This window comes from Lutra lutra, chromosome 4 (genome assembly GCF_902655055.1).
Source record: "Lutra lutra chromosome 4, mLutLut1.2, whole genome shotgun sequence".
In the NCBI taxonomy this organism is placed as follows: domain Eukaryota; kingdom Metazoa; phylum Chordata; class Mammalia; order Carnivora; family Mustelidae; genus Lutra; species Lutra lutra.
The window spans coordinates 139,273,289-139,298,275 of NC_062281.1; the positions used below are offsets into that span (position 1 = coordinate 139,273,289).

The following is a 24,987-nucleotide window of genomic DNA, read 5'->3' on the forward strand; positions in this document are numbered from 1 at the left end:
GAAAGAAGATCTAAGAAACTATAGCAGTTCTCAGTTGTTTCCTTTTCATGGGTTCCTAGATAGTCATTTGCATAATGAAAGGATAGTTCAGTTGAAAATTGTGTTCTTAGGGACTCAGTATTCAATCATAAATGTAAGCAAAAGTACATCACAACATTAGAAATATAAGCATGTTTAATAATTTAAGCTAGTAATTTTCTTAAAAGTTATATAAAAACTGCTTAGCAATGATACTAAATATTTATTGAAGAAATGACAGCATAAATACTGATTAATTTATGTATAATGTACTTATATTTAATTATTATATTTAATTTAATTATTAGCCACAATAATTAAATGTTTAACTTTATTAGTAATTTTGTTGATTTGGGTTCTCTAAAAGATCTTAAGAATTTGTGAATTAATATCTTTTCTGTATCAAAACTTTTTAAAGTTTTTTATTTTGAAATAATTCTAGATTTGCAAAAATGTTAAGAGATTACAGAGAGTTACTGTATACTCTTCACCTAGCTGTTCTTCACCTAGCTTTTCTTTGATATTTTACATACCGATGGGACATTTGAAAAACTAAGAAATTAACATTGGTACAGTATTACTAACTGCAGTATAGATTTTATTAAGATTTTCCCAGCTTTTCCACTAATGTCCTTTTTTTTTGTTCCAGGATCCAATCCAGAATACTACATTGCATTTAGTGTCAGTAACTTTTGATATTACAAAATATTTATTCAGTAGTAATCTGTTCATTCTTAGTGTTTAGAGTATTGGAGTTGTAGATTGTTGTTTCCTGTTGTTGATTATGATATGTTATTTTGTGTTATTTATAATTGTAGCCCTGTTTTATAAAGAATAGCTGATCTAGAGTTTTTATCTTTTTCTGTCTTCTTAACTGACTTAGAGGTAGAGAATGCAACTGTTTAATGTTAGGCTAAATGAGTCTTCAGAGAACAAGTTCCCTTAAGTCATTTTTTTAAAATTAATTATTACAACTGGCCCTACCTAACAGTTTGCTGATAGCTAGTGGAATACTTCCCCCTAATTCAGATGTCATAAGAGTTATTTGTCTTTTAAACAGAGTTTCAAAAAATGTTCTCTTCAAAACTGTGTTTATGTTTTAAAGAAAGAAACAGAAACAATGACTTAAAAAACAGGTATAGACACTGATTAGGCAAGCTTAAATGAAGGAAAAGCAGAGAGTAAACTTCTGGACTTAGTCAAAGCAGACTTGCCTCGGTCAGCAGAAGAACCAAGAGGGAATATTTTTTTCCTTAAAAATTAAAACATCTATTTTCTCAGGTTTATTTTTTTTTTCTTTCAAGATTTTTTTTTCTCTTGCAATGGCATTTTTCATTTCATACTACAGTTTACCTAATCAGTTTGCTTAATTTATCCTATGTACTCAATAAATATCAGATGGACAGATTTTTTTTTTTTAAGATTTTTTTTTTAATTTATTTGACAGATCACAAGTAGGCAGAGAGACAGGAGGAGGAGGCAGGCTCCCTGCTGAGCAGAGAGCCCGATGCGGGACTCGATCCCAGGACCCTAAGATCATGACCTGAGCCGAAGGCAGAGGCTTTAACCACTGAGCCACCCAGGCGCCCCAGATGGACAGATTTTTTTAATTAAAAACATGATACATGATATAGCATGACTTAGTAATAACAGAAACCTTTATATAAAGTATTTCTGAAGTTAGGATTCATTCTGATTCCTTTGTGCTCCATTACTGGGCACATGGTCTGAGGTAATGAATGACAGACAGCTTGTGAAATTGTGAGTGGATGAGGGTTATAAAAATTACCACCTCTAAAATAGTCTTCGTGTTGTAATCTCCTCAAATCCTCGAATCTCTTTGAGGGATCAATTATTTATTTATTTATTGATAAATTTATTTATTGATAATTTATTGGTAAATTGATTTATTGATAAATAATTTATTGATAAACTGATTAATTGATGGATGGATGGATTGATTGATTCATTGTCTTTCTAAAGGATATTTCCAACAATCGTCTTAAAACTGTTCCTGCTAGTTTTTCTTCTCTCTCCAGTCTGGTGCGACTTAATCTTTCCAGCAATCATCTGAAGAGTTTGCCAGCAGAAATAAGTGGAATGAAAAGTAAATCTTCTCTATTTTAAAACATACATGAATGTGAAGTTGGTGCAACTTATACTTAGAAAAATAAATTTTAATATTGTTAGTTACAGGGAAGTAAAATAATAGATTTTATGTGGGTAAAGCAAATAATAGCAAATAGTAAGATTTTCTCCAGACCATTGTTGTCTAGCTTAACTTCCTAAACAGTTATTACCAAAAGCATATTTTGGCATATCAAAAAGAGGAAAATAAAATATAATTATGAGTTATGGTAAAATTATATACTGGAGATATTGATTAGGATTTTGAGCTGTGTTATCTCTTCATTTATTCAACAATCACTAAGAGGTTATTCCCCTCTAATTGTTGATTCTACTTATGGTTTTGTTATAGTTGTAGCTTCCTCATGGTCCATAAGTAATGATGCCAGGAGATAGTCTAGTTTTGCCCAAATGGTCAATCATGTTTTAAAAAAGAAAAGGTTAAAATAGTGGTTCTATTGAAGTTTACCATTGAACTATCGTATTTAACATATTCTAGTACTAATATTAAGGGATAAAGAAATTGAAGGCACATTTTAGTACCTTTTAAATAATTATAATTCATTATCTCAGAATTCTTGATTTAGAGGGCAAGATCATTTTTTTGTTGTTGTTTAAAGGCAAACTATTATTATTTCTTGGTTGATGAGCATACTGTATATCAGCTATCCACTATTTACTTTATCTGGTCTTTTCTGCTAATCATGTATAAGCCCTCTTCATTTTTTTAAACCTCCCTCTTGTGGAGGTTATAGGAGTGATTTTGTATAGTTGATTACAGATCATTTTGAGATAAATTTGCAAAATTGTGCTGTTTTATTTTAGATTAGTAGTCGTTTGTCATTTGTAATAGGAGTGCAAACATTAAATCTTCCATAAATCGAGTTGATATTTTAGGGGAGCCTTTACTTAGGATCCTGGTAAATAAGACTTTGCTTATATTTGCCATTTTTCAATAAAGGTAGTAAAAACTAGAGCTAAACATAAAATATGTTATCTTAATATGTAAGAAGCTTGAAAATTTTTTTCATAATTTGTATGAACATATCTTGAGAGATGGGAAAAGAGGGAAATCAATAGGAAAATACTTTGAATTTATAGCAGTTTTTCCAATATACTATATAATTAATGATCAGATGCTTTCTTCCTTTAGCCATGACAGTGATAGCCATGACTTTTAAACTATCACCAGTAGGACATTTAGTTGTTACTTCGCTATTAATGACTGGACCCTAAGAACAATATCTAACGTTTGTATGGTTCTTGGGAACTCAAATGCTTTTATGTATATTGTTTTGCCATCACAAAGTTGTGATGTTAGGGGAATGTAAATTAGGGGAATGAGTATTTTTTACATTTCAAAGGTTCATAAACCTAGGCTTAGAAGTTATGTTATATATCATAGAGCCATGGCTGGAATCACAACAGTTCTGTAAGGGCTTGAATCCTTTTACTCCATCCCTGTTGTTCTATCCACTATGCACTGCTTATATTCTCATTCAGTACTCTTAAATGCAAACAATTGTAAAAATTTAGTGTCTAACTTTTAAAAACTTTCTTTATAGAATTTACTGGATTTGGGTGAATCACATTGTGACTTTTTAAATTTTTTAATTTTATTGTTATTTTTAAAAATTGTATTTATTTGAGAGAGAGAGAGCACAAGCAGGGGAAAAGTAGAGGCAGAGGGAGAAGCAGACTCCCCAGTGAGCAGGGAGCCCATATGGCGCTTGAACCCAGGATCACAACCCAAGGTGAAGGCAGACATTTAACCGACTAAACCACCCAGACTTCCAACTGTGACATTTTTAAAAATGCTGTAGCCAAATAAAACATAAATTATTATAGTATTTGTTGAAAGTAGTGCTATTATATTTGTTTTGAAAGCAGTTAGCTTCTTTAAATATTAAAAGCAGTCTAAGGCAATATCAACCCAGTCTTGCATTGTGTTAAAATAGGCTCAAAGTACAGCAAAAAAGTTGTAAAAAGTATATCACCTATTCAGACTAAAGGGTGGAGAATGAATTGTGGAAAATTTATGGTGGCTACTGTAAGTGGAAGAATCTGTGATATATATTAGGGAGAAAGCTGCTTACTGAATTTTTAAGGGAAAGAAGACCTTTACATCTTTCCATTTTTGTTTTCTTACATGCTTTTTTAAGAAAGAAAGATCCAGGAGGTAAGAGAGATTCTGCAAGTAAGAACATCCTTATTGAGCTATAGTATACATTCTTGTTCATAGTGTTAGCTAAGATGTTAGAGAAAGCCTGTAATTTAAACAAAAATAGGTAAAGAAAGAAAGAAGACCAGGGAGGGAGAAAGAGGCCATATGGATAGATGGGAGGAATAGGAAGACAAACATAGAAATCCAAGGCTTTTTTTTTTTTTTTATTCATTTGACAGAGAGAGAGAGATCACAAGTAGGCAGAGCAGCAGGCAGAGAGAGAGGGGGAAGCAGGCTCCCTGCTGAGCAGAGAGCCCAACGTGGGGCTTGATCCCAGGACCCTGAGATCACGACCGGAGCTGAAGGCAGAGGCTTAACCCACTGAGCCACCCAGGTGCCCCAGAAATCCAAGGCTTTTTGACAGAAAGTCAACTGGCCAAATTTAAATACATGTATCTAAGCTACTACTAGCAAATTACTTGACATCCATTCATACAGCTAGTATGCATCCATGTCTATCTTTAACTACCTTGAGCTTTTTCTTTTTAAAGATGTAGAATTACTGGTTGTTGGGTGGCTCAGTTGGTTGAGTGGCTGACTCTTGATTTTGGCTTAGGTCATGATCTCAGGGTTATGAGATTGAGCCCTGTGTCAGGCTCCCTGTGGAATCTGCTTGAGATTCTCTCTCTCCCTCTCCCTCTGTCCTTCCCCCTGCTCCTGCTCTCTCTCTAAGTAAAATATTTTTAAAAATGCATAATTACTGAGGGAAGTAATATCTCATAGTTTGTAGTTTGTATATTTTAGAATACCTTAACAGAGTATTGAAGTATTTTGTTTTTTACCATTACAAAGATGATTTGGACTATTATTAAACATCATTTTTAATGTCACATCTGTTTAGTTATAAATAAATATAAAAGCAATCTCAGTTTATGTGTATTTCATTCAGTGGTATTGAGGATTCTTGATTATTATAGTAGTATACAGTGGCATGGGTTTGTAATTCTTCATGATGATTTACACGTTCTTTGAATGTATATACAGTTATAGACCGATATTTTTATTAAAGAATTTTTGTTTTCACTTATTATGTATTATAGGATTAAAGCATTTGGATTGTAACTCAAATCTCTTAGAAACTGTACCTCCTGAATTGGCTAACATGGAGTCACTAGAATTGCTTTATTTGCGGAGGAATAAATTACGTTTTCTACCAGAATTTCCTTCTTGCAGATTATTAAAGGTAATATTTAGATGATTATTAAATAACTATATATTTTCCAAAAGTTAATTATGAAAATGAAATTTTTACATTGGGAATATGTATTAGTTATAGTGCTATGTTTTTTGTATATTTTTCAGAATTTTAGTATGACTAAATACATTAATGGTGTATTGTTAGCAATAGTTTTTTTTTTTAAAGAAATAATCAACTTAAATATAAGAATTTGTCCATTTCATCTGGGGAGTTGTATATAACTGGAGAAGTTGATGATGAGGCTAAAATGTATGGTGGAGTCATACTGTAGGACACCTGGAGTACTAGGAAGGAATTTATATCTAACTCTGTTTAAGTTGCCACCTTTTATGTTTACCTGATCATTATTGGGTCTGTTTAAAATTAATTACTTTCTTTTGGTTTTAAGTATATAGCATTGTCTTCTAAATTTAACATGTTTTGTTTTCCTTCATGTATACTTTATGTATTAGAGTTAAAAGGGCTTCTCAAACAGAATGGTGGCAATGATAAAAGGAACTGAAAAAGTGATTTAATTAAAGATTAGTTATACATCTAATAATTATAGATTCCATTACTGGGATATCACTATATTTAAATATCACTAATGAGGGGCACCTGTGTAGCTCAGTTTGTTAAGTGTCTGACCCTTGGTTTCTGCTCAGGTCATGATCTCAGATGGAGCCCTGTGTCAGGCTCCCTGCTGAGCATGGGAAGCTCCAGGAGAATGCTGGAGATTCTTTCTCCCTTTCCCTCTGCCTCTGACCTCACTTGCGCTGTCTCTCTCTCTCTCTCTCTCTCAAGTAAACAAAGAAATCTTTAAAAAAATAACCACTAATGAAAATGTTGAATAACAACAAACTGATTGTAACTTTTTATGCTCATTCCGACTTATTTTAAAACTTTAAATTTTTTATCAGCATGGTTCTTGGATTTGTGTTTTTATTATTCTGTAAATGTAACTACTAAATCATTTCTGTGCTTTGGTTTGTAAACTTGGAACTTTCTGCCAGAATAAATCTTTAATTATTTTTTAAATTATCAGAAAATCCTTGAAAATGTTCTGTTTTTACGATTTTTAACTTTGAATTAGCTTACTTGTAATTGAAAACTTAAGCATGTTAGTAATAGAAACTTAGTTTTTTTTCCATGTATTTTTCAGTGATTTGAAATTAAGACTTCAATTTTATTTTTATTATCTATTGAATACAGAAATACATAATGAGTCATCTTTGGTTTTGTAGGAATTACATGTAGGTGAAAACCAGATTGAAATATTAGGGCCAGAACATCTTAAGCATCTGAATTCTATCCTTGTGCTAGACCTACGGGATAATAAGTTAAAATCTGTTCCAGATGAGATTACACTGCTACAGTCTTTGGAGAGACTTGACCTAAGCAACAATGATATTAGTAGGTAAGTTTAAAGATCAAAGGAATAAAAAATCATACCTGCATTTGCTTATAATTCATAAGTTATTTAAGATTTGTAAAAAACACGTAGAGATCTTTTTTCTCAATTGAATTCACTAAACATTTATTGAACAAGTATCATATGCAGACTTAAAAAGAATGGTTAGAGTTGGTCCTTGGCAACAAGCTTAAAATACTAATAGAATCAGATCTATTTACAGGTTACTCTATCTACATCTACTCTATCTACTCTATCTACAGGTTACTTTAGAGCATAAACTAGGAAGTCAGGCTTTTTACCTGTTTCGTTCACTTGTCTACCTCTAACTTCTAGATCAGTGTCTGTGTTTATAAAGGGTACCTGATAAATATTTGTTGAATTAAATGAATGTAAAGCCATGGGAGAGATAGAAAATGTTTTGAGGGTGTAAAGGAAATATAGGCATCAGCAATTTATTGAGAGGATCAGGGCAAATTTTGTGGAAGAGAAAATGTTTTTAGATGATCATTAGGACTGGGACTAGGATGAGGCAAGTTAAGTGCCTAGAGCACAGAATTTAAGAGCACTTTCACCTTCAGGGTCATGCCTCACTCTAGTCCCACCATATTTAGAGGATGACCATGATTTTAAAGTGTGTATGTACGGTGGTGAGAATGATTTACTTGGTGGGACAAAACTGCACAAAGAAAACCTTGAAAGTTCAGAACTGAATTTAGGGCTTGAAAGGTAAATTGAGGCCGTATAGAAAAGGACCTTAAAATGCCTGTGAAGAGTAAGTTTTCATTCTTTAAGAGATGGGAAGCTCCTGAAAGATTAAGAACAGAAGCAATTTGATTATAATGTCATTAAAAAATAAATTGGTATTGTGCATTGATCACAATGTTTGTGGGATAGGAGTGCTTTTGTACATGGGAAATAATATTAGATTATTAGGGAAGAATTTCATTTGCTTACTTGAAGGATGAAATTAAAACATTTAGTATCCTTGAGTATATGGCTGTCTTGAATCACTGATTCATTCAAATTTACTTTTTACAATTTTTTAGCAAGTGTTTTTTGTAGCTCACCTTTTTTATTTTAAGCAATCACAATATGACAATTTCAGAACAAATCTGTTTTTTCTCTTACGTGTTCAGCATTTATTTCAAGGGGAGATATTTTAGACCTATGTTACTTGAGCTCTCTTTGACACTATTATAGGATATATAGTTTCTTATATGTTGTTGTTTTAGAGTCAACTATTGGTTGAATTATACTTACTCTTCATGTTTTCCCTGAAATTGATTTAATCTTTTTGTAGTCTACCCTGTTCATTGGGAAAACTTCATTTGAAATTTCTGGCACTAGAAGGAAATCCTTTGAGAACCATACGAAGAGAAATTATAAATGTAAGCATATTTGGAATTCAGTTCTGGTTTTTAAATTTGAAATTCAAATATGCCTGTTGGTCTCTGAAACTGCAAGGTGAGCATGTGTCTTCTCTCTACCGTTTCAGAAAGGAACCCAAGAAGTCTTAAAATATCTGCGAAGCAAGATTAAAGGTACTTTTCTATTTTTTCCTCTATTTTGAAGGATAATATGAAAGGCAGCGAAGTGCTAACAGTACATAAATTTACATGTATTTTGGGTGTAAATAATTAGAGGAAATGGTCCCTGGCAGGTGTGGTTCTAATTATGAATCCATATTGGTCATAAATACGCTGGAGTTATAAACATATCCTTTTTTTTTTTTTTTTAAAGATTTTATTTATTTGACAGAGAGAGAGAGAGATCACAAGTAGGCAGAGAGGCAGGCAGAGAGAGAGGGGAGGAAGCAGGCTCCCTGCTGAGCAGAGAGCCCGATGTGGGGCTCGATCCCAGGACCTGGGATCATGACCTGAGCTGAAGGCAGAAGCTTAACCCACTGAGCCACCGAGGCGCCCCTAAACATATCCTTAAATTCACAATAATAATGATTTATCCTTAATTTCTTTGATTTGTTACAGTGTGTCAATTGGAAAATAAAACAAAGATTCAATAAGCATCCTAGTGCTTTAACTTTGAAAAAAGAGCAAAAAACTTGACTTTTATAATACAGTATATGAATGCTATTGACTAGGAAGTATATTAATAGTTACTTGAGGGGTGTCTAGGTGGCTCAGTGGGTTAAGCCTCTGCCTTCGGCTCTGGTCATGATCTCAGGGTCCTGGGATTGAGCCCCGCATTGGGCTCTCTGCTCAGCAGGGAGCCTGCTTCCCTCTCTCTCTGCCTGCCTCTCTGCCTACTTGTGATCTCTGTCTGTCAAATAAATAAATAAAATCTTTAAAAAAAAAAAAAGTTACTTGAATATTTGCTTCATGCATAGTTTTGCTAAATTCTAACAAGTATAAAGATAAAACACATTTTCCAGGGTATATTAATTTAGCATGAATGTGTACCAAAAGAGAAAATGATACTATACATTTAATTTTTATTTATCTATCTATTTATTTATTTTTAAAGATTTTATTTTTATCTGAGACAGAGAGAGAGACAGAGCTCAAGCAGAGGGAGCAGAAAGCTCCTCTCTGAGCAAGGAGCCCTATGTAGGACTTGATCCCAAGACCCTGGGATCATGACCTGAGCTTAAGGCATATGCTTAACTGACTGAGCCACCCAGTCATCCCATATACATTTAATTTTTAATGCTTCACTACAATTGTACTATATCCCAATTTTTATTTTATGCATATTATTGTAGGATACACTAGAGTATTAAAGAAAAGTGAGCTATACTAGTGTATTGCTGCATAACAAACACTCTACAACTTAGTGGCTAAATACTGCAACTGTTAATTTAGCTCATGACTTTGTTGGTTATGCACAGCCTAACCTAGCACTGTATTGCCATTCAGTGTATGTTACATGAATAAGATAATTATATATTTCAGCAATTTTCATTTTCCACCTTGACCTTCAAATCAAGTAACATAATTTTCTAAGACTCTTATTTCCTGCCAATCAAGGAGTTCCCTTTCTTTTCTAGATATGCTTTCTCCTCCAGAAAAATTTAATTATTCTGATATGAATCAGTTAGAAGTCATATCAGAATAATCAAAAAAATTTTTAAAGACTTAATTTTTTCAGAGTAGTTTTAGGTTTACAATGAAATTGAGAGGAAGGTACAGATATTTCCCATATATCCTCTGCCCCGACACATGCATAGCCTCTCTCATTTATCAACATCATTTATCTGAATGGTACATTCTTTAACCAAAGATGAACCTACATCGACACATTGTAATCATAGTCCATAGTTAACCTTGGAGTTCACCCTTGTAGTATAGTCTATGGATTTAGACAGCTGATACGTATTCCCCATTGTAGTATCATACAGAGTATTTTTACTGCCCTAAAAATCTTCTGTGATCTGCCTATTTATCCTCTTATCTCCTCTATCACCACCTATCTGGCAACCATTAATCTTTTTCTTGTTTCTGTAGTTTTTCCTTTTCCAGAACATCATGTAATTGGAATCTTTCAGATTGACTTCTTTCCCTTTGTAGTATGCACTTAAGTGTCCTCCGTGCTTTTCATGGCTTGATAGTTCATTTTTCTTTAGCACTGAATAACCTATTGTCTGGATGTACTATAGTTTATTTATTCACCCTACCAAAGCAAATGTTGGTTGCTTCCAAGTTTTGGCAATTATGAATAAATCTATTCTTTTTTGCATGTGGATTTCCTGATGTTTCAGCACCATTTATGCAAGAGACCATCTTTACTCCATTGTATTATTGCCTTTGTTCCTTTGTTAAAAATGAGTTGACTGTATTTATGGAGGTCTATTTATGGGCTCTCTGTTCTGTTCTGTTGATCTGTTTGTTCTTTTGGCAATTTCACACTGTCTCAATTTCAGTAGCTTTATAGTAAGTCTTTAAGTTGGATAGTGTCAGTCTTCCAACTTTGTTCTCTAATCAATATTGTGTTGGCTATTTTGAGTCTTTTGCTGCTTTATGTAAATTTTAGAATCAGTTTGTCACCATCCACAAAATAATTTGCTGGGATTTTGACTGGGATTGCATTGAATTTATAGATTAAGTAGGAAAGAAGGGACATCTTCACAACATTGAGACCTCTTATCCACGAATACTGTCTCTCCATTTATGTAGTGCTTTGATTGATTCATCAGAGTTTTGTAACTTTCCTCATAGAGTTTTTATACATATTTTGTCATATTTATATGTAAGTATTTCATTTGGGGGGATACTAATGTAATTAGTATTGTGTTTTTAATTTCAGGTTCTACTTATTATTGATAGAAAGGAAAGCAATTTATTTATTTGTTTTTAAAAGATTTTATTTATTTATTTGACAGAGACACAGAGAGAGAGAGAGGGAACACAAGCAGAGGGAGTGGGAGAGGGAGAAGCAGGCTTTCTGCTGAGCAGGGAGCCCAATGCAGGGGTCGATCCCAGGACCCTGAGATCATGACCTGAGCCAAAGGTAGAAGACATTTAACCACTGAGCTACCCAGGTGCCCCGCCCGGAAAGCAATTTATTTTTATATATTGACCTTTTATCCTGCAACCTTACATAATCACTTACTAGTTTCAGGAGGTTTTTCTTGTCACATCTTTTCGATTTTCTACCTATGGTCATGTCATCTGTGAACAAAGACTATTTTTTGTCCTCCTTCCCAATTTATATACTTTTTATTTCATTTCCATACTGTATTGCATTAGCAAGGACATTTCAGTATGATGTTCAGAAAGAATGGTAAGAGGAGGCGTCCTTACTTTGTGCCTAATCTTAGGTGGAAAGCTTCAAGTTTCTTACTATTAAGTATGATATGAATTGTATGTTTTTTTGTAGGTACCTTTTATTAAGTTGAGAAAGAACTCCTCTATTCCTAGTTTGCTGAGCATTTTTAATCATAAAGGAATGTTGGTGTTTGTCAGATGTTTTTTATGCATCTATTGTTATGATAATATACTTTTCTTTTTTTATCCTGTTGTGAAGCATTACATGATTGATTTTTGAATGTTGAACTAGACTTATATACCTGGGTTAAATCCCACTTAGTCACCAGTGTATAATTTTTAAATACTTTTTAATATTCAACTTGCTAGTATTAAGGAATTTTGCATATATGTTCATGAGACATCCTTTGCCCAATATTTATTTTTTTAAATCATTTTATTATTGGGGCGCCTGGGTGGCTCAGTGGGTTAAGCCGCTGCCTTCGGCTCAGGTCATGATCTCAGGGTCCTGGGATCGGGTCCCGCATCGGGCTCTCTGCTCAGCAAGAAGCCTGCTTCCCTCTCTCTCTCTCTCTGCCTTCCTCTACATCTACTTGTGATCTCTCTCTGTCAAATAAATAAATAAAATCTTAAAAAAAAATAAATCTTTTTATTATTGAGTTATAGTAATTCTTTATGTATTCCGGATAGAAATGTCTTGTCAGAAGATGGGATCAGGAGGGAGACAAACCATAAGAAACTCCTAATCTCACAAAACAAACTGAAGGTTGCTGTGGCAGGGGTAGGGAGAGGGTGACAGGGTTATGGACATTGAGGAGGGTATGTGATATGGTGAGTGCTGTGAAATGTGTAAGTCTGACGATTCACAGACCTGTACCCCTGTGTTTTCCGTGTTGAGTTTTATATGTTAGTAAAAGTAATTAATAAAAGAATTATCTTGTCAGATGCATGATTTGTAAATATTTTCTAGTATTTTGTGGGTTTGATTTTTCCTTACTTGGTGGTGTCCTTTGAAATACAAAAGGTTTTTTTTTATCTTTTAATTTTGATGAGGTCAATTTATTTTTTTCCTTTTCTTTTTTGCTTATGCTTTTGGCTTCATGTCTAAAAATCCTTTGCAAAAACCTATTTTATGAAAATTGTTTTCTATATTTTCTTCTGAGTTTTATACTTTTGCTCTTATTTTTAAGTACTTGGTTAATTTTGAGTTGTTTTTTATATATGCTATGAGATAAAGATCCAATTTAATTCTGCATGTGGCTGTCCAGTTTCCTTGCACCATTTGTTGAAAATGCTATTCTTTTCTCACTGAATAGTTTTGTCATTTTTGTTGAAAATCAGTTGACCAGAAATACAAGGTTCATTCTGGACTCTCAATTTTATTCCATTGATCTGTATGTCTGTCCTGTGCCAGTACTACAGTCTCTTGATTACCATTGATTTATAGTAAGTTTTGAAACTGGGAAGGGTAAATCCTGTATTCTTTTTTCTCAGTCTTGTTTTAGCTATTTTGTGTTTCTTGCAATCCCACATGAATTTTAGAATCAGTTTGTTGATTTCTACAAAAAGTCAGCTAGGATTCTGATACAGCTTACATTGAATCTGTAGATCAATTTAGGGAATATTGCCAACTTGTATTTTTTAATTAAAAAGTCAGTAAATGTACATGGAAAAAAATTCAACCAATATACAAGGATATATAATGAAAAGAAAATCTGTCTCTTGCATAGTCCCCTCCCAATGGATAATGGACTTCTTGTTTATATTCTTGATGCTGATTATTAAAAGTGGCTCTTTGGGGGGCGCCTGGGTGGCTCAGTGGGTTAAGCCGCTGCCTTCGGCTCGGGTCATGATCTCAGGGTCCTGGGATCGAGTCCCGCGTCGGGCTCTCTGCTCAGCAGGGGGCCTGCTTCCCTTCCTCTCTCTCTCTGCCTGCCTCTCTGCCTACTTGTGATCTCTGACTGTCAAAAAAAAAAAAAAAAAATCTAAAAGTGGCTCTTTGGCAAGTGGTGCGAATACTCTATGTCAATATGTTGTCATGCTAGTCTACATGTATATTTAAAAACTAAAGCCGGGTTTTGTTGCTGGTTTAATGTTGCTATCTGCTGATGTAATTTGGCAATATATATTGCATCTCTTTAAAATGATGTAACCAAAATGCTAGTGTACTTCTAAATACTAAAGCATTTGCTTAATACTAATAAATATCTTGATGTCTTTTATTTCTATTTGATACTGTCTTTTATTCTCTGCTCTTTCTGTGAACAAAATATCCATATGATATTTGCATTAGAACTACTAATTAATGATTATTGATTATTGAATAATTGATGAGCTCCATGCAAGAGAAATATACTTCATAGTATTCAACAAATGTTCATTAAATGCCTACTGGGCTGAAGCAAGATCAGAGATATTACTAACTGTTTATGTTCTTTTGGTATGCCTTATACTCTTAACATATGATGAATGCTAGGACTATTTAATTTTCTTCACATTGTTGAAAATTAATAGTTTTTTTTTTTTTTTTTTTTACTTATGTCTAGATAGTTTGAAGTCTCTTTTGCCAAAAAGTCACAAAGCCATTTCTTTTTGATGTGTATGAGTTGCTTTGTTCTTTATACCATATAATGGCAGTGTTAAATAGTCTTTGGAAACTAGTAAGAGGGTTAATTGTGTGTGAGTAGGCATGTATGTTAGGAAATACCTATTGAAAATAAAGTCTTGCATTTGCTGAAAAAAACCCTCTTAACATAAATAATGTACCAAAAGCTTACCTGATTATGTAAATCCCTTAGTTTCAAGTGATCAAAGATAATCAGTTGCCATATGTCCTAACTTAGAAGATCAGTATGTACCTATTTTGTAGACATTTGTGGGAAGTAATATTTTTCCTTTGTTAATAAAATCCTTCTAATTGACCATAATATTTTTCTTAACAGGAAGGTTTAGTGTCATTGTTTCTTCTGAGAGATTGTAGTTGTTCTTTGAAGGTTCTTTTCTACTCCTAAATTTTCTTGGTAGGATTTATTAAAAGATTTTAAAGCCATATTGTAGTAATTTTATCTATTTTCTGTTAATTAAACATTAAATTCTAGACCTAGATTTGAGTTATTAGAAAAAAACTATATGACTAAAGGCATTCTTACCAGTAACATATAGAAATCATGTATTCTATTTTTATATATTTCCAAGAATTTGTAAATGACTTTATAATATGTATATTGGATTCACATAACTTTTCTCTTGCCAGATGATGGACCAAGCCAAAGTGATTCTGTTATTGAGACTGCCATGACACTACCAAGTGAATCCAGAGTCAATGTACACGCTATCGTCACATTAAAAATATTGGACTATAGGTATGTTATTTTCTTAAACACTGCAAAACATACAGAAAACTTTGAGAATCCTTCAGATAAAAGGAAAGTTGGTGAGGAAGAATTCATCAGAGTATATTTGTACTTAGATTAATAGCAAGTGATGCAAAAACAGTGATGAGATAAAAGCATATTAAAAGTCAGTGAACTTAAATACCATTCCTTCAGTGATTTATATTTATTATGCTTAAGAGATAGATGTTTATTAATATTGACATTTTTATAATAAAGAACATTTTGTTATAAAAAATAAGATGAAAGTATTGTTTGGTAGTAAAGTTTTTTGACTCAGTAAACAGTATCAAGAGGATTTTATATTGGGAAAGACTCTACTAGTAAATAGGAAATTAATATCAGTTAGTTAATGAAGACCTTAAGCAGGCAAAGCTTGAGAGGTTATACCCCATTAATACATCTAAGCCAAGTAATATGCCATAATAATATTATGCTCTAGTACATATATATTAAACTGGAACAGTTGCAATATTGGTGTATAAGTTGATATAAAAGTCTAAAAATGTTTATATTATGGAAATGTATTTGATTGGGGAAAGAAGATACCTATGCAAATATTGTTAAGTATTCTTTCAGTACTATCTAGGCAACAATGATAAAATTAACCAATGCTGTCAAAGCTTCTACAGTGATTAGTTCATGTCTGGATATTGTAATGAAAATACAAAAGGATACAGACTGAAGTTCAAGTCAGATGACCAGAGTTATTCAGTTATCTAACAGTAAGCATTGATGTCTGGCCTCTTTTCCTTAATATGTCAGTAGGACCCACTGACCTTCTCAAAAGTCAGGATACAGTTTCTAGTTCAGATCTATTGTTTCATTCACATTGTTTTTACCTCTAGTCTAACACTCTTTGATGTATGTAGAAATCCCTACTCTAAGCCAGCTTCCTTGTTTGACACTGTAACACAGGATGTACTCTTCCATATTTATATTTGTATCCCTCTTTTCTCATAGCATAGCATGGTAGCTTAGCATGCTTCTCTTCCACATAATGTACCATTTATTAATAGACATTATTGGAACCTACTAGGTTTCAAATCCTATGGTAGGTGTCATAATACACCAAATGATGATGAGACAGACTTGATTCCTGCCTTAGGATTTTTTTTTCTCTGCCTTCATTCCCTCATCCCTGAATGGAAATGATTTATTGTGTCCGTATTCTGTGCTGGGCAATGTACTAGGTATTTTACATATGCTGTTGCTTTTAATCTTCCAAACAATCTATATAGTAATATTGATACAATTTTATTTGAGATAACAGTTCCCACTTTTTAAAGTCACAGATATCAGGGCGCCTGGCTGGCTCAGTTGTTAAGCGTCTGCCTTCGGGTCAGGTCCTGGGCAGGCTCAAGTCATGATCCTAGGTCCTGGGATTGGGCCCTGCATCAGGCTCCCGGCTCTGCGGGAAGCCTGCTTCTCCCTTTCCCACTCCCACTGCTTGTGTTCCCTCTCTTGCTGTGTGTCTCTCTCTCAAATAAATAATGTCTTAAAAAAAATAAAAATAAAAACAAAGCCATAGATATCACAAAAGTGTTTTAAAGATAGCACTGAAGACCATACATCTTAGATTGTTTTGATTCTAAATTTATTATAATTTATTTTCCTCAGAGACTTTAATTGAAAAGGGTTATTCCATTTAAAATATAAATGATTCCTAATATCAAAGCATAAATGCCTTCAACTAAATTTTTTTGAAAGAGTGTAATCTTCAGTGTTCGATTACGATAAATCAGTTCCCCATGATTTGAGCATTTCCGATTAAAAAGATAAAAATCCTATTGACACATAGAAGATAAGGCCGTACAGCAGAAGTAGAAGGTATAAAAACTGAAATTTAGGCTGTCTTTTTACCTATGTGTATTACAGTGCCTTTCTTACAGGTTTCTCTATATTGGACTTTATATGTAATAATTGTTTTCTTGTTCATAAAGTCACTAATTTGGCATTCTAGCAACAATATTTCTAAGTGGATGATGTATTAGGTATTGAAAATTATAAAAAAAGAATGTGGGGACAAATGGCTAATTATAACATCAACAAATTGTTAAATCTGCAAATGTCAGAGTACTACTATACTTTCATTTAAGATTAATTGTATGCTTTATTGAAAATCTTATTGAAAAGGAAATTTATTTACATTTATTTTTGCAAAATAATTTTTTTTTTACAAAAAATTTTTTGCAAAAAAAAATAATAATTTTTGCAAAAGGTCTGGCCCACATAACAATCAATAGCTCTTCAGATTCTAATTTCACAGAACTGAGGTTAAGAGAAAGTAATTTTTTAAAAAGCTCCTTAATGGTAAAACCAGGAATGGTTTAGTCTAAGGCCACTACCCTGTCTACCATGTCACATGCTAAAAGATAAAGAAGTTGGCTCAGAAACTGTTTAGTATAATGTTGAACTTCTTTTTTTTAATTTTTTTGTATTTATTTATTTATTTATTTATTTTAAAGATTTTATTTATTTATTAGAGAGAGAGAGAGCAAGCACAAGCAGGGGGAGGGAGGGGCAGAGAGAGAGGGAGAAGCAGACTTCCCATTGAGTAGGGAGCCCTATGTGGGGCTCAATCCCAGGGTCCTGAGATCATGACCTGAGCCGAAGGTAGAGGCTTTAATCCACTGAGCCACCCAGGCGCCCCTGTATTTATTTTTTTAAAGGTTTTATTTATTTTACAGAGACAGAGAGAACACAAGCAGGGGGAACAGCAGAGGGAGAAGGAGAAGAGGCTCCCTGCCAGGCAGAGAGGCCAACGTGGGGCTCGATCCCAGGCCTGAGCCAAAGGCAGATACTTAAGTGACTGAGCCACCCAGGTGCCACAGTGTTGAACTTTTAGAAATGATTGTTACCTTGCAGTTAACTATATAGCTACATAAAGTTGGCAGATAGTCCCTGAGAAAAGGGATGGGAACAGCTTTAAAATTATAGATTAGTTCTATTCTGAGGTAGAGGAATCCATTTACTAATTACTGTCCATTACTATGTGTTTTCTAAACATCTTGGACTCTGAAGATATATCTAGTTTTATTCTCACTGAGTGTGTGAATGCTCAGAAGGTATGGTACAATGTATTGTGATACGATATGTTGTCTGAATTCTTAATGGTGAATATTTTGTGAGTTTGTAGGTTTTTGTGGCATTCTTCTTCACTGTTCTTCATAAGCAACTGCCTTCTGCGTTGAAAACACAAAATCTTTAAGGGACTTTAAAAGTGAAAAGTAATAATCATATCTTTCTGGACTACTAAGGATGATGCATTTTTAAATCATTTTTCATTTAGTGATAAACAAACAACTTTAATTCCTGATGAAGTATTTGATGCAGTGAAAAGCAACATTATCACTTCTGTTAACTTCAGTAAGAATCAGCTATGTGAAATTCCTAAAAGGTGAGAATTGTTCATGATGTCATTTCTGTTAAGTTGTGACTCATTTCAGTTTTGTTTGCATTTCAGTTGATACAAATAATGATTTTTCATGTTTTTTAATTTAAAACATATGAAGGGTTTTTTCATTATTGATATTTGAGGGATTTAACAAATTACAATTAAGTATTCTCTGAGACATATTAACATCAGTTCTGAGAGGTATATAACTTTTTAAAAATTTGATTTCTTTTCCTTTTATATTTTAAACATGGAAAATAGGTATTAGAATTATTAAAAGTATAAATTTTTCCATGTAATGAAATACTAGAGGAAAAGTTTTAAGATACCATCCAAAGCCAGGTCCATGTGGATTAATAGGAATTTTCATTTTGGGCTGTATGTTATTGAATTGCTAAGCCACTGAATTTTTCACTAATAGTAAAAGCAATAAAAAACAGATAATCCTGTTAATATTTTCCTCCCAGAAAAGGATTCTTTACTATCAAATACTAGAAGTCATGTCCATTGTACTTGTACTGTTCAGTATGGCTTTGTTGATATTAGTTATGGCAAATCTTTAGGTTATGAGAGAAAATTAGTTTAGTATGATATGGAACTTTTAAAATGATTGTTATCTTGCAGTAAACTATATATCCAAAGGAAGCTGACAAGTAAAACAACAGTAGGGAAGACGGAATAGGTAAAGAACTTGGACAATGGAGTCAATTGCTTGTATCTGTAACCCAGATCAGTGAGCTGTGTGGCTTTCAACAGGCTAACTAGCTGCTCTTAGTTTCCCTACCTATGAAGTAAAGATACTAAAGTACATATTTTATGAGAATTAAATTAAATGACATAATCCACACAGAGCATTTAACCAGTGCCTGCACTTAGTAAGCACTTAAGTATTTAAAAAAAAAAAAGTGATTGGGAATATAAAATTTGACTGTCAAAAACATTTTTTCGACATTTAAAATTTTTAAACAGTCAGACAAACTTTAAGTTGCTTTCTGTTTTGCAGGGCCTAGTTTGGAGAATATAGATCTTAAAAGTAAATTAACTTTGAGATTCCATAGCAAAAAGAGATCTATTTCATCTCCTCTCTTGTTTAAAGGGCTCTGAGAATACTTGATAGAAGAACTGAGCAGTTAGATTTGCTCTCAGGATAGGTTTGCCTGGGGGATCCTGGATCAAAACTGGGAATGAAGATGGAAGGAGTTAAAACACATCACCTTACTACTTACTTTCTCATTTTACCTCAACCTGGTAGTTCATATGCAAAACAGTATGGTATTCTGTTACCTCCATTATTTCATCATATTTTTGGCAATTTAGATGACCAAAGAAGAGATAGTAAGGACATAACTTGATCTAGAGAGATTCTGAGTAATTTTCCTTTAATTTTTTTTTTCACAAGTCATACATTTCCTTATATGATTTCCTGATTGTGGAAATAATACTTATAAAATTTTGGACGAAATCAAGGGACAGATCTTTTGTAGTCCTATTGCTATTCATGGCATGTTTTATTTCAAACTGTTTCCCCTTTAGAATTATATATACAATTTGTATCTTAACTGGTTTATTTGTTCTAAGTGTTTTCCTATGTTGTAAATAATACTTTTAAAATCTGTCTATATACTACAGGTTGATTATGGCAATAAATAAAACAAAACATACTGTTTTTTTCAACCAGATTTCCAGAAGAATTACCTAAAGGAGTATGGCTCTCAATACATATATCAAAAAACTTTCCAGTTTTATCAGTTACATATCCAAACTCATCTTTCTTTAACACAGCAGTTGATAGCCTTTCTTTCATATGGTTTCATTTCTTGGCAAATCATATCTAACATTTCTTGTTTTTTTAGTTAATAACATGCTTTAAAATCACTAAGGTTGAGTAGACTTACTTAGCAGTAGTTAAGTCTTTCTCTTTAAGTCTTTGACTTAAGTTGTGTAGTCATGACACTTACCAAACCTAGGAATTAACTTAGTATTCTCTTGAAGTCATGATTAATCTAATGATAATTTGGACAAAAAATACTATACTTTAATAATGTTGACATATCATAGTTAAAAAACTTTCTGAAGTACTCAGATACAGAGAATATTATACTGTGCAACCTAAAAAAAAAACCTGTTATAGAATACAAACTGATTGAAATTGTGAGAAAAGTAAAAGTTACAGAAAATCTTAACTAGCAAAAATAATACAGGATTTTTTCCTCCTATTGTCTGCTTGTAGTTTTGAAGTTCTGACAGTGAATTCAAGAGCTAACATTTTAAAATTATTTTTGTTTCAGAATTGTGGAACTGAAAGAAATGGTTTCTGATGTCAATCTCAGTTTTAATAAGCTTTCCTTTATATCCTTGGACTTATGTATGCTTCAAAAGTTGACTTTTTTAGATCTCAGGTATTTATTGATGTTATTGCTTCACTTTTTCATTATAACTTGTCTTTGAGTTTTGCCTAACATTTACTTGTTCCCTCATGTTTCCTAAGTAAGTGTGGAAATTGCTTTTTAGTTTATTAATTACATCTTAGGACAATTCTAAAATTTAGCATTTAGGAAATATTTTAATCAAATATCTATCATTTGTAGGCAGTTTGTAAGTTAAATAAGAATTCTTTAAAATAGTAGAGCATATTAACACATTCTTTAAATTCATGCTTAAGCAAAATTACAAATAACCCATGGAAAATGTTTGTTTCCTGTTTTTCCTTTTCTGAAAGTAAATAGCATAAAACTGTCAAAAATCCTGTGCTAGCATAGAGGATAGCATGGCTTCTCTTAAGAAGAACCTATTTGGTTTCAAAATATTACAGTAAACATTCAAGGCCAGAAAGAAAGAAAAAGACCCCGAAGACTGGCAACAAAAGGGAAGAAACTATTTAAGGCTCTGCAGAAGTAATAGGAAGTTTAATTTAAATATGTCCTAAGTTGAAGTGACAGGATCAGAATTGCCACAGTTCTTTGATGGTAATAATAAATGACACAGAGGTAGATAGTCAAATATTTATTTGTTTGGGCTTTAAGTCTTTATTCGTAAGCTATAGCTCTATTATCTTCACTTCTTACTCATGTATAATTACTGGGCGTGCTTTTAGTTTATTTCAGCGGTAGCTCTTTTTGCTCTGCTCAAGCAATAGGTAAATAAAAATAAGCTAAGTTATATCTGAGGATTTTTTCTACCTATAGAGGCTTTTTTTTTTTTTTTTTTTGCTTTTGGGATTAAAGCAAATCTACTAATACTCTGCTCCTTTTAAATGTAGAATTGCTTCTGTTTTGGGGTGGCAGTCACACTGGCAAAGCAGTGTAAAACCATATTGTAGGTCAGTATTAATGGAGAGGAGAGAATGGATTAATGCACTCATTACTGCTCTCTTTATTTTTGTCCCATTCTTTAGGGGGTGTGTGTATATGCCATTGTTTATAGTTTTAGGTTTCTAATTAAGTAACTAATGTACACTTTTATTTATTTTATTTTTATTTTATTTTTTAATTTATTTGACAGAGAGGGAGAGAGCACAAGTAAGGGAGTAGCAGAGGGGGAGGGAGAAGCAGGCTCCCCACTGAGCAGAGAGCCTGATGCACGGCTTGATCCCAGGACCCTGAGATCATGACCTGAGCCGAAGGGAGTCCCTTAACTGGCTGAGCCACCCAGGCGTCTCTAACGTACACTTTTTACCTGATACCAGTAGGTATATTAGACTCTAGGAAAAGGATAGAAACCAGCAGTAGGGTATTTGGTACAGCTTAATAAAGACATTAGCTGTACAGAGAAAAGAAAAAAACATAGGTGTAGAAAGTATGACTAACATATTAGTAGGCTTGACTTCTGAACACAAAAAAATTTAGAGAAAATTACCCAGTTGTAATAGGTAATAACCGTCTAGTTGAATATAATTTTCTCACAATATTTTCTGTTACAAGTTATTATATAGGCTCTAGAATCCTTCTGCCTTCTTTAACATTGTTCCCAGATTCTTCTAACAATAAGATTCTGTTTACACCCATGCTTCATTCTAAGAATCTTAAAAAATATATGCATTGGGCAAATTGAAATTTTAAACTTAGTGGAGAAATGGACTTGCTTAATATCTGCAGTAGAAAGCCCCAAATTTTTAAATATATAGAATCTTGTCACTTTCCTCTTTCATTTTTTTTTTTCATAAAATTTTACAGTTCTGCTTAGAGTAGAATTTCATGTCTGTATGCAAGATACATGTGTTAAACACCAATCAAATATTTGTGGAATCAAACAATGTGGCATGATTTCAAGGGCCCTATCTGTGAGACGTATTTCTGAGATCAGTTTGAAAGAAATAAATAATTAGTTTACAGGGTTTTGCCCTGTTAAATGTATTACTAAAGAGTTGGTTGCTTTATAGGTTGTGTATTGGTATTAGGATTTGGCACACTACTCAAATAACTGAGGCAGTTGACTGATTCAGAATTCTCAGGACTCAGCCTTAATGAGATCAGATCAAGGACTAACAGAGCTACGTAATTTTTTGTCTGATCAACACTTTATTTTTTTAAGATTTTATTTATTTACTTTGAGAGAGAGCATGGATCAGAGAGAGAGTACCACCAGAGGGAAGGGGCAGAGGGAGAGGGAGAAGCAGACTCCCAGATGAGCAGGGAGCCTGATGCGATGTGAGACTCGATCTCAGGACCCTGGGATCATGACCCGAGCCAAAGACAAATGTTTAACTAACTGATCAACACTTTAATTATAAATTAAAATTATACATATTTTCAAACTTTGTAAATCATCTTTTTCTTTTCAATTTAGGAACAATTTTTTAAATTCTTTGCCTGAAGAAATGGAATCACTGATAAGACTACAAACAATTAATCTATCCTTTAACAGGTGAGAGACAGAACAGACTAATCTATGACTAAGGATTTTTATGTAGATAATTTGAAGGACTTAGAGAATACACCTAAAAGAGCCAAATAAAAAGGCCCCATGTGTTTACTTTATTTAAATATCCAGGTTTATTTTCACAGCTGATATCCAGTAGACTTTTTGTTCCTTTTAACAATCTTAAGAAACTTGTAGCCAAATAGGAAGACAGATATGTAAATAAGTAATGAGGATTGCTATAGTGAAAATGCAGTGCATAGGTAAAAGTGTTTCCTGAGATTGCCTGAAGGCAGAGGAGATAGCATTGAAACTGAGACTTAAAAATGAGTTATCAGCCAGACACTCAGGAATAGGGCATCCCAGGCGGAGCAACTGGCATGTACTAAGCACAAACATAAGAGCATGGTGTGTTTGGGACAGCTCAAGAAGTTTGCTATGGCTTGGGCCATAAAGGGGGTGGGGAATAAAGGAACAGAAAGAACAAATGAATTTGGGCATGTGAGCAGTAGTGAGTCCTGTCAGAGCTTTGTATGCCAACTAAGATTTTATTCCTCAGTCTGAAGATGCTGCTAATAATTAGGAGTCACTAATATTTATTTAGGACTTACTATCTGCTGACACAGGACTAAGTGCATATATTCTCTCATTTAATTCTCACAAAAGGTGGTTTTCTGTCATTATGAGGATTAAAAGTTAAGGAAATCATCTTGAGTGTCTATAAAATTTCTCCATGTAGGTATTCTTCCTTAGTTCGCTTTTACTTCTTGTGAGACAGAATTACTGCCAGTATATTAAGTAAATATTAGATATTTATGTTTTGCTAAGGTTCATATAAATACAACATTATAGATCTGGGGTTTGAGCCCCAGTGGCTTGCCTCCAGTGGTTGGGCTTTTAACAACTATATCATTTGTTTTGTATAATGCACGTTGATTCTGGTAACAATCTAAATATTAATAGCTAACATTTGTTTACTGTATTCCAGCTGAAATATAATCATTTAGTCCTTATAACAAGTGTGTAAGTTTAGTACCATTATTATTCTTCATTTGCAGTTAAGGAAGCTAAGGCAGAGTGATGTGTCTAAAATATTGCCTATCTAAATTTCTATTCTGTCTGCTTCATTATTGCTCGTGGTTTTTCAAGTGTAGGTTATATCATTTTTGTCATTATTTAAAAATATATACACTTCTCAGATCTCTGCTAATTTTTATTTAAGAACTGATCTATCAGTTCTCTATTGTCTAGTGAGTGGTCAGCCACATTGTCAAGTAATGTCTTAGGGAAGATTGCAAAAGCTAACCCTAACTTCTATGTCAGCAGGTGAGCTACATCTTTGTAAATTACCTTATTCGTGCATTGGTGGGAAGAAGAGGAAGGATTGCTTTGGGGCAGTGTGGTCCCTCTGTACTCCTAGTTATTAACTCTCCAGTCACTCTGGAACTTCAGAGCCGTCTTGAATTTATGCTTGCTATTGATTTTATCTATTTATCTTTCCTCCCTTCCTTCCTTCTTCTCTTCTTCCCTCCCTCCTTTCTTCTTTCCTTCCTTCCTTCCTTCCTTCTATCAAGGCAGCAAAAGAAGGGCAGTATAGGAAAGTAAAAAGGCCACAGCTATAAATCTCTCCTTCAGCTCATCCCTTGTCTTTTCTAGTCCG

The 24,987-nt window shown here is 33.3% G+C and overlaps 1 protein-coding gene across 1 annotated transcript in view; it reads left to right on the forward strand.

Moving 5' to 3' along the window:
• The window catches only part of LRRC40 (leucine rich repeat containing 40), a 50,840-nt gene that overhangs the window by 21,258 nt on the left and 4,595 nt on the right, over positions 1 to 24,987 (forward strand). The window contains exons 5-13 of the mRNA XM_047725084.1: positions 2,002 to 2,125; positions 5,410 to 5,552; positions 6,791 to 6,963; positions 8,261 to 8,348; positions 8,456 to 8,501; positions 14,935 to 15,043; positions 18,366 to 18,473; positions 20,759 to 20,869; positions 23,256 to 23,333. Of these exons, the coding sequence (XP_047581040.1) occupies positions 2,002 to 2,125; positions 5,410 to 5,552; positions 6,791 to 6,963; positions 8,261 to 8,348; positions 8,456 to 8,501; positions 14,935 to 15,043; positions 18,366 to 18,473; positions 20,759 to 20,869; positions 23,256 to 23,333 (980 nt within the window). The remainder of the gene's footprint in view (positions 1 to 2,001; positions 2,126 to 5,409; positions 5,553 to 6,790; positions 6,964 to 8,260; positions 8,349 to 8,455; positions 8,502 to 14,934; positions 15,044 to 18,365; positions 18,474 to 20,758; positions 20,870 to 23,255; positions 23,334 to 24,987) is intronic.